At 39.2% G+C, this 13,561-nt stretch overlaps 1 protein-coding gene across 1 annotated transcript in view; it reads right to left on the reverse strand.

Annotated features, from left to right (window-relative positions):
• KALRN (kalirin, RhoGEF kinase) overlaps positions 1–13,561 on the reverse strand; it is a gene marked incomplete at its 5' end in the record, with an annotated part of 339,046 nt that overhangs the window by 255,166 nt on the left and 70,319 nt on the right. The window contains 3 exons of the mRNA XM_009996218.1: positions 642–872; positions 4,137–4,268; positions 10,910–11,101. Coding sequence (XP_009994520.1) covers positions 642–872; positions 4,137–4,268; positions 10,910–11,101 — 555 coding nt within the window. The remainder of the gene's footprint in view (positions 1–641; positions 873–4,136; positions 4,269–10,909; positions 11,102–13,561) is intronic.

The raw sequence follows: 13,561 nt of genomic DNA on the forward strand, positions 1-13,561 counted from the left end.
ACCGTGGCACCTCGTACTTACTGTTATGTTATTGTGCTGGTATCCAAACGAATTCCTTTGGAAGAGAAAAGTTATTCATCTGTAGCCTGAGTTCTCAGAGGTGACCCTTTAGAGTCTAAACGGTATTTCTGTGAGAAGGGCTCTGCACATTGGGGTGTGCAGTTCATATGAGGCAGCAAGCTTATAGCACAGGCACATGGACTCTGTAAGTGGTAATAATGCAATCATCTAAACACCACCACTAAAAAGTCTGTGTCTGTACTGTCTCCACCTAAGAAGGTGAAATACATGACAGTTAATTGCTTTTCACACACAACATTCTGTTTTCTGTTAAACATCATTTTCTCAAGAACAGCAGAGTACCTCCAGCTAATTGTTCACTTGTGAAGAATTAACCACTGAATATAGCATCGCATTCTTCTGGGGAATGGACTGATCAATAATCAATGTACTGATTGATTATTTCCAACATGAAACTGAGAGGTATGGAAAGGCGCGTTAGGATTTTAGCATATTTCTAGCACAGATAGAGCTGCATGTGAAATCTTGGTTATGGCAATATCCTCTAGATGAGTCACCAAACAATCTTTGTGGCTGCAAAGAAAGGACCTGTTATTTATCTCCCTTATCAATGACATTACCTGTTGAACATCCTGCTGGAAAACACAGAGCTGCAACCTTTGATGTAGCCGGACCTTTCTGTGCTGCCAGATGCTCTCCAGGCGCCGCTGGTGGTGCAGGACTTCATGTACCACATCCAACACCTGGTGAACAGCCTTGGAGTAGTTTGCAGTAGCAGTGAGGGATTCAGAATTCCCAGGGCTCAAGGGACGCTGTAGGACATCCAGCAAGGCTTTTCCATCCTGGCTCACCTAAGTGAAGAAATAGGTCTTCTTCACTGCACTGATAACTAAACATCCAATAGCTGACAGAGAGCAGTCTAGCCAATTCTTTTTCTCATGTGTGTTTCCCTTAATTTAGTAAAAAAGGATTCATAACACCTCTTTTTGACTTGTACCTACACATTCAGGACTTGCCATTTCTTCTTAGTGGGCCTGCTGTGCCACTCAGCAGGAGCACAGACATTGCACTGCTGGGACTGCATACATAAAGACAGAGATCCCGAGACAATATTACGTTCTGACACTCAGGCACTGAAAATTCTTGACATGTACTAGTTGATGACAGGTGGCATTTGCAGCAGCAGGCCTACTTTTGTGAGGAGGTGGCATTTTAAGAAAGCCACAGATGGCAGAGTCATTCATATTCTGTATGATAGGGGAGAGTCCTTTCTTTGCAGGATTACTAAGTATATATATATACTTTGAGAGGTATAACATTCAAATTCTGTATTTCATTCAGTGGCAGTGAAAATAGATTAGTAAATGATGGTGATTCTTTTCTTCCCAGGACAAGCTCGGAGGGACCTAGAGTCTCCATTCAGTCATTTCCATGTTCTCCTGATAACTGCAAAAATAAATCATCGAATCTCTTTTAATGTGAATCTTCTGAATTTTTCAAGGACCACGCAAGGAGACAAGCACTAATAACTCAGTTTAGTTGCACCACTTATGTCTCATGATGTATTTTTAAGAAGTATTGCAAAAGTCTTAAACTGCACCCAGCATGACTTGCAGTCCCCGTGTCAGTGCTGCATTTGTCAAAGCAAATTTGACCATTTCTCACTTATTTTGAGAAGTACAGAATTGCTGCTGGACTCTCTGGGAAGGTTTAACTCAACACCTGACACAACACACACACATTCCTGTAATATGGTGATATTCCTGCATTTTGGCTTCATGCTAGAAGAAGAGCTAGAATGGGCAGTGTGCAAATGTCTCTGTAAGGAGTGATGTGACCTTGGATGAAGAAAAAATTGGATTTTGTTATGATAGTGGAAAAATCTTCATGCTTGCATTATACATAGCTAGGGAATAAGTAAAAATCTGTAGATATGCTATGGAGTAGGTCAGAAAGACCTCTAAAGCCTTGCAAGTGAATAGACTAATGGTACCATCTGCGGAACAGCTACAATTTGGACCAGGAAAAAAAACCTGGTCTTCAGAGAAAATATATCACGCCTCTGGGAACAGACAGTGAAGTGCAGTTAATCAAGTCACACAGAACAAGATGCTCTTACCATCAACCAGGCTCAAGCCTGACTGGAGCAAACCTCTCTCTCTCTCCCTCCTTATCTTTACCAAACCAGTACAGTTCTCAGCAGGAGTGTACCAAGTTTGTCTCCTGCTCTTCATCCACTAGAAATGCTGGTGGAGCAACATAAACACATCCTGGCTAGAGATGTCTAGAGGAACATTTTTGCAAGAGGGGAACCTGCCCAAGGCATATGTCTTGTGCATCTGGTCCCTACAGCATATTCCACACAAAGTAAAACAAGACCACCACTTGATTCTGAGAAGGAAGAAGGCCTGTTGTGCCAGCAGCTCAGCTTAGCACAGGAGAGGACTGCTTAGCTGTGGATTGCATATCAGGCCCATGATCTCTGCCTTCAACCTTTCTGAGCTTTACTCAAGTGCAATAAAGGAAAGAAGCTGTACTAATTATGGCTACAAGCATGACAAAATGAGAAAAAAAAACCAAACGTAAACAGTCCCTAATGATTCTTTGGGCATCTCATCTTAGGTTCCTGCAGTGACTTTGACCTGTTTTGTTGTACTCTGTAACAGACTAGAATAGGTCCATATATCCTATTAAATGTTGCTTAATATCTTCTTAAATATCCATATTAAATGGTTATGCCAAGGAACGTTCATTCAATCCCAAATCTCTTACAATTATAGAAATAGAAACAGAGATTTTCAATGACTCTGCAGGAAAAGAAAGGAAAAGCTACTATTTTAATCCTACCATAGAGAGCTCTGATAGAAGAAACATTATTTTCTGTGAGCAATGGGCATTATCTAGACTGGAGAAACAGGCATGTGGAGAGGAGGCAGGACTCCTGAGTCAAATCCAGGCTTTTCAGCTCACCATGTAGCTATGGGAAAGGGAAGAACATTTCCAAAATAAGACTGTAACCTTTCTGGCAATTCTACATTCTGTTTAAAGGTGTACTTATCAGTGCAATACTACAGAAACATTTTTAACTGCTGTGTCTGCAACAAGTTACAGCTTTCTGAAGAAGCATCAGCAAAACTAATATTCATGTTAGAGGATGCTTCTGGTAATGGGTTTTAGATTAATTTTTATTCCACAAAAACTAAGATTTGGACTGATTAAAAAAGTTAGTTTCAAATATTATTATTTATTTAATCAAGCCTTGATTTAATTTTTAGAAATAATTTTAAAATCCAATTAAAAAAACTTAGTTTCACCTGACTAGGCACTTCTATAACATTCATAGTTGCAACTAGAGGTCAACAAGACTGTTCTGTGTTTCCTCACACAACCTGTTGTTCCTGAGAAGCCTCAGTAATGAATAAGGAATTGTACTTGCTGATTGCAACCCAGATTTCCTCATTCTAACTGACTCCCAAAGTCTTGCAGGTGTTCAGAAGAGAAGCTGTTTCTATGTAGCATTTCTTACATTCATCATCAAATTATCTGCACAACTTCACTACATGTGAATGGCTTCCACCAAACCTAGATTAGCAAGTCCTTTTTTCTCAGCAAGGGCTGAGCATAGAAGACAATTTTTATGTTCTGTTCTGGTGTCTTTTCCATCTAAAGCAGCATTCATAGTCTCTTGCAGCATTCATAGTAATGAGGACCTGACTTTGTATATTGAAGGAAAAAGCCTTTGGCATCCTCTTCTCCCATTGGCCTACCTGTGCTAGAGCCAGGACTCATTCACAGAAGGAAAGCAACAGGAGCTAAAGCTACTGGGGGCTTAAAGGAGCTCCTTGTTCAGCAAAGGCAAGGGTATTCTTTGGGGTGCCAAAACCAGTTCTAGATTTCATTTCTGTATGGGGTTGGTGGCCCTGATTTTCCTGTTGTGCTCTTACAAGCAGATTGCAAGGAGTTGCCTCCTACAGCCTGGGATTAGATCTGGCTCCTTTAAAAAAGTTGCAAAAATGGAAAGCAGAACCTCATTTAGAAAAGCTAAGCTCCAAAATGCAGTCAAATATCTGTCATCACTTAACAGACACTCACATTCTTCTCTAGGAAGCACATACCTCTGTGTAGGCCTGTGTTACTTGCTCATACAGGGTCTGATGATGATGGATAGCCAGTTCCAAGTCTTGCATTTCTGAGGGGAGGCCTCCTTCACTGCACATTTTGCACCAGGCATCCACACCTGAAAGGAACTGAAACAATTCCAGGAACAATGAGCAAAGAGCAACACAGAACAACATCTCATTAACATCAGAAAACATTATTTGTAGAGTGCCACGAATGACTGCAAGGTGAACTGAGGAAAACGTAACTGTTACAAAGGAGTCCTTTAGGACACCCCAGAACAGCACACTCCTGTCACCTTCTCAGTACTTGAAGAAGACCTAGATCTAAATAAATGTTTTCTCTTTCTTCTAGATTAAAGACAAATGCGTTAACCAGGCTCAGAAAACATTTCACAAGCCATTGTTTACCATGATGGGAGGCTACAATGTTGTATTCCAAAAAACGATGCTGCAACACCTTCAGAAAAGCCATCTGTTCAAAGCACACAAGGACACAGAGCTCCAGCTCTACTTAGCATTGTCTCAGCTGTCAGTCTTCCTCAGCTCCTACCTATCCTTAACACTACTAATTTGGGCAACAGAAAACTCTCATTAAAATCAATGCTGATAGTCATTTCAGGGAAAGGCAGACAGTCTGTATTCAAGTTGTTTCCAACCCAGAGCCAGCTCAGTGGGATTGTCAGTAGAATATCAAGGCTTTAAACCCCTGGGTCACACATTTGTTTCTTGCCCAGGTTAGCAATGATCAGATACTATTACTACCTGATGGCTGCTAAGCAGCCAATGCAAAATGAGCTGCTGGTCTCAGTCCAGTGCCTCATGGGCAGCCATCCACAAAAAAGGAGAGAAAAATCATCACCATTGCAAGTGATATGGTTTAGCACCTTGGTTGGAAGCCTTAGCCAGCCAGAAACTGAATGGCCTCAAGGAACAGAGGGATGGGAAAAAAAAAATATTTTTTCCATTCTTAAAGCCCTCCAAAGCAGTTCTGATACACTTTGGCAGAACAAACTGGGGAAGCTCTCCTGGGTGCTGCCTGTTCTGTAAAAGAAAAGAGGAATTTAGTCTTTAAGGTTCCCGTCCTGTTTTTCTTTAAAGCAGGGTTTACTTCAATGACACAGCTCACATATTCACATTTTGTCCATACTAACTGCCTAATGCCACTTCACTACTTCTCATTAATATTTTCTCTTCCTCCATATTTCTGTTAAACCCTGCCATACTTTGGGGATATTTATAATAAAGAACAGTTAATTATGCAACAGATGCAGTGCCCTGTAGGATGAATATCACAAAACCAGCCCCAGGATCACAGCTTTATCCACTCTTGAAGTGTTCACCTGTGGCTTGTTAGTAAAGCACTCACTCAGCATGAAGGGTTATGAGATTCAAAGCAAAGAATTTCAATTCAACTCTGGCTCTGGCATCAGCATCCTTTTTTTCATCAGCAGTATGAAGCTATTTACCATGCTGCTGTGTAATCAAGGCTATAAAGTGTTTGCATTGTAAACACTTTTTCCAGTGCACAAAGACATGACAAAGATAAACTCCTAAACCTTCATGTCTATAACATTCAAATCTACCAGTGAAGAAATGTGTGTTCTAGAAGACTGTAGGCAAGGATGTCAGGTTCTCTTGTGTTGGTTTGACTCCTCATCTGTTGAATATCTTCAGATTAAATCCCCAAAAACTCTTGCATAAAGCTGAAGACACCATATTTTGTGCCAAGGCAGTGGAATTCACATAATTTCCTATGCAGTTCTAAGATAATGGAGTTGAGATCAATCCCTTTTGGGCCTGTTACATGAACCTTTTGGTCAAAACAGTGAACAGAAGACCTTTGTAACTCATAAACCAGTGTTCCTGCTGCTGGAATCACATTGTTATGGCTCTTATCAAAACTGCTGAATTCTACCCATTTTAGTATAAGCTTTTACAGTTATGTTACTCATATACTGCCATATCCCCAGTCTGTGATTTGCACAGTGGGTGGAGAAGTCTCAAGATGATCCTACACACATAACCACATTTCCACCTTGTTGTCTCACATCTGTCTTTCTTTTGAGCATCAATTGTATGTAGACAATGTCACATCAAAAATTATATCAGTGATTTCACTTCTGCCACTAGCAGGAGCAGTTGTTATCATCTGTTTTAAAAAGTTTTAAGAAATGCAGCCTGTCAGTGTTCTACTCTGGTACATTGCAACAGTGCATGGTGGTCTGTGCTGTGTGTAGGTTCACGTAGGAACAGCTTTTTTAAAGGAGTGTTAGTTCATACCATAGGACTATTGATTCGGGTATTTTGAAAAAAGCATCTATATTAATTTCTATTATTTGTCACATGTTGTGGAAGACACGAAAGGCTTTATTAAATGTAACCCTTTCAAGCTAGAAAGATACTCATATCACAAAAATCACCATTTGACGGAGTTGAAAAGAAGATGCATTTAAAATTGTGAATTACTAACTGTTCAGTTGGAACAGGGGCTATTACTGTCCACTGGGTACTCAATACCATTAAAATGAATTGCTTAAATTTCTAGTTAGCCCATAGACTGAGTAGCTCCTATTAGGAACATAAAAGCTGCTTAAATATAATTTGAAATGACAGCCTCCAATAATCGTTCATGTTTTTCAAGACTTCATGAAAGATTAAGAAAAATTTCCCCTAAAAAATGAAAAAGTCCCTAGGGTACCTTTGTGCCCCTGATCCAATCCAAAAGTAAGTTTAAAGTAATGACCTACACTTACTCCTCACAAACTACTCACCTAAGTTGCAAATTTTGTATTAGGTAATGTAATAATGTATTTTCAGACCACTTCTTGCTACTTTTCCTCAGGGACTGCTACGCTGTATGACACAGTTGCTCCAAAACACAGCTCACACATATTATGGCCCATATTTGTTTACAGTTTTGCACAGTCCTTGCTTGTGCACGCTAGGCCTCTGTGTGGAAGCTGCAGGATAACCAGGGTGGCTCCCCTCGGGCCCAGGTAAATTAGAACCAAACTCTAGTCTGCTTTCATGCTCCAGAGTGGCTGTGGAGAAAGATGGAAAGGCAGCCATGAAATTGGCTTCCTCAGGGACATTTAATATCTCTTCATGCTCTGCTTTTTTTTTTTTTTTTTTTGGTATGAGACTAATTGTATATTTCCTGTTGTTGTTTTTGGAATTTTCCTATCTAATGCAGAAATTATCTTGGTCTTATCCCTGCATCTTATAGATAACCAGCTTTCCTTTTCCTCCCTTTCCTCAAATTCTTCCTCCCTTTTTATTTTCCTGTCTTTTTAATTTCCTTTATTCAAATAGGGGAATTCAGGATGTGCTTAGAGAGATCTAGGTGGAGATGAAAACATTAGTCTTCCTGGTTGGGGAGTAAAGTACTATGAAACAAGTTGTCAGGGGTCAGTCTTCAGAGAATCAGCAAAAAGGTGTGAATGTGCACCTTACACCTACTACCTTCAATAGTAACTGCTTGTGAACCTCTGACCCAGAATTAATTGGTTGAGGTCTCTCAGCTGATTGAAGACATTACTTTGTTCATTCTGACAGGATCTGTAGTGTAACCATCTTACAAACACTTTAGCAGACTTTCAGAGATCACAACCCAGAAAGGGAGGACACCTGGTCTGTCTGTTTCCCCCATCTGGGAGTTAGAAGGTCAGAATCTCATCTGGTGTAAATCAGCACGGTTCTCCTGACATCACAGTGAGATAAGGCATGCTCTCTTACATTATCTTGCAACTCTGCATAGCCTCAGATATATTGAAAGCTACAGGAGCAGATTCTCTCTTGCAAAAACAGAAAGAAAAAAAAAAAAAAAGAGAGAGCAGGGAATTAAAAAGAAAGTACCAATATTTTTGTAGCAGGTGGAATTAAGGGATATTTGGGAAACACCTCCACTGAATTTCCTAAGTTGCACCTTAACTTAGTGGTTAGCTAGATCAAACATGCAAGAGTTTTCTTTTTCTTCTCTCTCTCCCTTCTCTCTCTCCTTTTCTTTTGTTTGCTCTTTTCTTGATGATGGTTTGATGGTTTAGTGTGTAAAATGTGTGTTTATAAAAAGTAAGGAAGACATACACATGCAAACAAGCACACACATACAAAGAAGAAAGAAATAAAGAAAAACGCACACATAAACAAAAAAAAGGAAAAAAAAGCAAAAAAAAAGCAAAAAAAAAAAGCTTTGATCCAGGAACTCATTCAGCCCATTTCCATTCAACATGCCACATGTATAAGAGCCAGGAAAGCAATGTGATTCCAAGGCACGTGAAGACAGATGTGAGGTTCAATTCCCAGCAGGGTTGACTCAGCCTTTCATCCTTCCGAGCCAGACAAATTCTATTCTCTGCAGTTTTCTGTGTGGGGTCTTTAGGAAGAGACCTTGAAAAACAAGTTGCTTCCTGCTCAGCTTGCATATTACAGAGATCGTAGAGCTTTTCATAAATCTCTGTCCTGAGCCAACAACTTCCTTGCAGGCTGGGGTGTGCCAAAGGCTGAAAGATTATGGCCCTAAGAGACTTGTATCCTGTTGGTATCTCAGAGAACTTCAATCAATAGGAAGGAAGGAACAAAGAGACTGCAGCAGCTTACTACACTGGAGAAGGAAAGACAATCTGCACATCAGATGGGTATGAGGGAAGCAGAGCACACTGGGGGAGAAATGGCTGGATCCACAACAAGACTACCTTTACTGACAGAACAAAGGGACTGAAAAAAGATTTGATCTGACACAGAGGAGTATATTTATCTTTGCTTCAGAGATTCAACTCTATTGTAAAATAATGAAGCCCTGACTTGAGTAAAACAACTACAACTGGGTGATGCCAAATAATAGAGAGTCACATTGGGAATGAATGTTTGATAGACAACAGACTGAATTATAGACCAAATCTAAACACCTCACTTTTTATACTATTCAGAGGTCAAATGATTGAATTATTAGCATTCAAGCCATTGGTTTATCATACCAGAGCTAGTAAAGCAAGGCTGAAATTCTAGTCCTGGGTCCCACATTTCTTTTTTGCAGCAGTCTGAGTTCACAGGCTTTGCATCAGCACTTACCTTCCACTGAATTGTCTTATTGCAAGTGAGGAGCAACAGCTCTTCACAATTAGCATATTCTCTTGTTTGTTTAGAAATTAGACACTAGCTTCTGTCACACAGCACAAACTTCAGTTCCTTATGAAGAGGTGGCAAGGCAAAACTAGGTTTTTCAGATCCATCCATATGATGGTAAAGAAAAAAGACCCAAAGCTGAAAGTGACATTAGTGCTGCTTTTTTTCAAGTTCAAACTGAGGCAAAATACCCACTTTGACAGTGTTCAAAAGGTAGGAAGACAAAAAAAAAAATAAATCATTTCTAGCTTGACTGACAGTTCAATACAGCTTTCTGGTTTATCACCTGTAATGCTATACAATACCTCAACAGCTCCTCATAAATTGAACATAAGACTGACACTTCAGAAAAACAGGGGATTGCTTGTAAAGAAAAAGCCGAACCCAAACACCAAACAAACAAGAAATAACTGAATTATCAATAAAACTTGTACATCCTCACTGTAACTATAGACTGGATATAAATTATTTTTTTATATATTTTTCTTTATGAACATATGATGACTGACAGCTATCAACATGAAGACTACACCTGAACGCTACAATACCCACTGTGCAGAGATGAAAGTACTTGTACTGGGCATTTTAAGATTATCAGTCCCATCAGAGCCACTGAATGTGCTTACATGAGTAAGTGCCCAGTAGGGTGAGTAATTGCTCTATTCTATGGCCTCTTATCAATAGGAAACAAAAAAGTAAAGAAAAATCCATTATAATTCTACAGTAGAAAACAGGCAGTAAAGGAAATCTTTACTCTTTGAGCTAAAATTCCCATATATATATTGTGCCTTATGAGATATTTTCTGGCTTATCAGTTATAATTTCTTCTTCAGACACTTGAAGTACAGATAATTTTAGAAATATCAAGCACATCTACTTAATAGCTTTGGTATTAACTACTTGGAAAAACAAGCACACAACAATACTGAAGAAACCCCCAAAGCAGTGTTTGCCACTGGCAACTTAATATAATTAATGTATGATCACAGTTAAACCATCATCGTTAAGTGGACCTAGTTCAGGTGTAAAAAAGCAGACATACTCACCAACATATTTAAAATCTTTTGTAGCTATAAAATTATGGAACAATTTTGGTAGAAATGGAAAATTTTCTTGCATATTCCTAGCTGTCTCTGAAGTCTCTACTTAATGAGGTCTAACAAATTTTGGAAATATAAAAAGCTCTGCAAGAGTAGGTGGTGGAATGAAGTCCCTAGGTTTCATTAACAATAATGTGACTTGGCTCCTAGAAATTGTCTGTGTGTATGGGCTTGTCATATGTGTGCATGTTTCTGTGCACACAGCAAATACCTCATGCACATATGAGTGCAGAGACATATTGTTTTCCTGAATTTATCCACAGCACTGATGCAATGTGAGGCAACTGAAATAAGGCAGCATGTTACAGCATCAACGCACTTATCATCAGATTCTTTCTCCTCACTAACACTTAAATGCATTTTCTTACACATTTGGGGAAGATGTGCCAGTTTTTTGAGGGAAATGTTACTATTTGTTTTTGTGACATCAATCCACTAGGAACTTCAGTGCACACAAGCCAAAAGCCAGCAGGTAATAACTGCAGCATCACCATTATCAAAGCAGCAGTGCAAAGTAGCATTTAGCCAGTCACAAAACCAGCTCACCTGTTCAGCCTTCTGGTGAAAGACAGCAGACATGGCTAAGATAGTGCTGCGTTCATCCAGAGCTGCAGCAAAACTCTTCCACTCTTGATCCAGCTGGCTAGATATTTGCTTAATTTGCTGGGAAGCATAATGGCCTGCCTCAGAAAGCCTTGATGCGACAGACATGATCCGATTGATGTTGACATAGGCATTCTGAAAATTAAAAAGCACACGTAAATAAAGAGAAGGAAGAACCGTGACCACCCTCTGCCTTCATTACACATTCCAAACACCATCAGTTGGAGTAAAGCCGAGCAGTTCAGTGAGAGCAAACACCTGCTTAAATATGCACGAATAGCAGGCACACTACCTTCCACTCTAAAAATACAGCTCTCAAGAATCTTTTTGCACATCTATATTTAACAATTCTATCTCCTGCTGTCCCCTTGACTATGTGAAATTAATTTGCCATACTTCAGCTATTTACTCACCTGTTAGGATCTACACATTGCTTCTTTTTTATTATTGATATTTCTGTTGCATTACTTTGTATTTCTGGATGCCTTACCCACATATTCATAAGTGAAATGTCTGCTTTCTGTCTATTGAGAACTCTCTAACAATCCTTTATAGATGTGCAGTCTCAACAAATGGAAAAGTCTTATAGAATTTAAAAGAGCTCATGAGGATATTCTACAGAAGAGTTTCCATAGAAATGTCTGTTAAATTATATTCTTCAGTTCAAATGTTATCTTTTCTGCAGGTTATTTTCAGCTGTGCTGCAGCAGAGATACCATTTAGCTACATTCTGAATTTAGAAGGATTCACAAAGCAAACTAAAAAGGGTTGTATTTTCTGTTCTTTCATAAGAATTTTCCATGATGGTTTTTATTTGGCCTTGAAGCAGTGGAAGAAGAGTTTCTTTTTGTTCCTTAAACTGAACTGTGGACAGCAATGTAATTGCATTATAATATTCCCCCATTCTGCATAGGAACATAAACCTGAGAATAAATAGCCATCATGACAACCTCCTACAAAGATGCACCATCAAAAGACAAATGACAGCTGTCTGGCAGATTTCTGGAATGTCACTTGATGTAAACACTTATTTTTCTGTCCTCCTCACCAGAGGAAGGGAACATCCAAGAAGTTGAAATATTTTGCTAATGTTGACTCATCACTTTATTGTCTAAAGAATTTCAAAGGGACTTCAGGAATTTAACAGAACAGAACCTGTAAGACCCTTATGCACACAGCCCTGACAATTTTAATAGTATTACTTATGAGCAAATAATAAATCAAAGGTAGAAGTGTTTGCTGGAGCAGGATCTCATCATAGCAAGTGGGAGCACAATGTGGAAAGGTATCTGCCAATCCAAACATGAAACACAACAGAGCGCTGCCAAGGCAGGCACAGGTCCAAACTCAGTTGTGAAGCACAGCAAAGTATGTCTGCAATGTGTGTGGGATAACTTAGAAGTACACTCATCATACCTGGAGGTGCTAAAGAAGGATGGTGCCACAGCCCCTGCAGCCACTCTGCTCTCCCTGGTAGAGCCACGACTGTGACATCTATCACATAAATACCACATTTAAAGCAATGTCCAAGCCTCCACTTTTTTCTTTGGGCTTTTTGTTTGTTTGTTTTCCTCCATATCACATAGCCTTTTCTTAAAAATTAAACATGGGACAAAACCATCCATTTTAAAAGAAATAAAACCACTTTTTTTTGGTACAATTGAAGGAACAGATCAACATTTTTCTGGAGTTCTAAGTATACAAAAAAAGATACGATTAGGAATTTTGACCACCAGCTGCACTCAAAGATTTCTTTGTGTCTCTATAAGTCAGAAACTGCAATTTATATTAAATATTTAAGCCTTTTTCCCAGAAAGTCTTCATGGCTGAGCCTCAGCCAAGATGACTGGAAGCATTTCAGGTCAGCTCTTCTGGTGGAAAGTAGTGTAGCATCACTATATTTGCTAGAGCTTGGATGTGTTGCACCAAAAAAAGAGATGGAACTTTGCTATGTTTGAAGAAAAAGAAAGGTTCTGGGGTTTTGATGTCATGTAAGAAATAGTTGTGTTCATCTTGCTTTTAATTGTTTATTCCCTTCCCTGCAAAAGAGCATGGAGGAAAACAACTCTGAATTATTTGGTTCTCTATAGCTACAATGAATAGATGTATTAACTAGCAGAATGGTAAAGGTAAGATTAGTTGAAATACAGCAGATGTTCTTAAGAGTCTTTTTTATAAGTTAGGAAGATTTATATATTATTATATCTGTTATATTTTTATACAGAGATGAGGATGGATGAAATTTCACTTTCTTAGATGAGAATGGCCCTCTTTGTCCAGCAATTCTTAGTACATTTCTGTCAGCTAGACAAGGCCTTGATTCAGGTAATTCATGTTCATAACACAGCTGTTCTTCCAGTGTAAGTGATCACTGCTAAGTTCCCCAACACTTGGCAAGGCAGCAGCCCTCAGTCTCCGCCATAAGCACCGACAGAAGTGCCAGTTCAATTGTGGAATTTTCTCCCACAGGGAAAAACACTAATTCAGCCCTGATCATCTAGTGAACATGCTGGGAGACCTTCCCTCTTAATTGAACCCTCCAACTCTATCTGGAGAAATACTTTCTTCTAATACATTTTTAAAAAGAACACCTTA

This window comes from Chaetura pelagica, unplaced genomic scaffold (genome assembly GCF_000747805.2).
Source record: "Chaetura pelagica isolate M959 unplaced genomic scaffold, ChaPel_1.0 scaffold3, whole genome shotgun sequence".
Lineage (NCBI taxonomy): Eukaryota > Metazoa > Chordata > Aves > Apodiformes > Apodidae > Chaetura > Chaetura pelagica.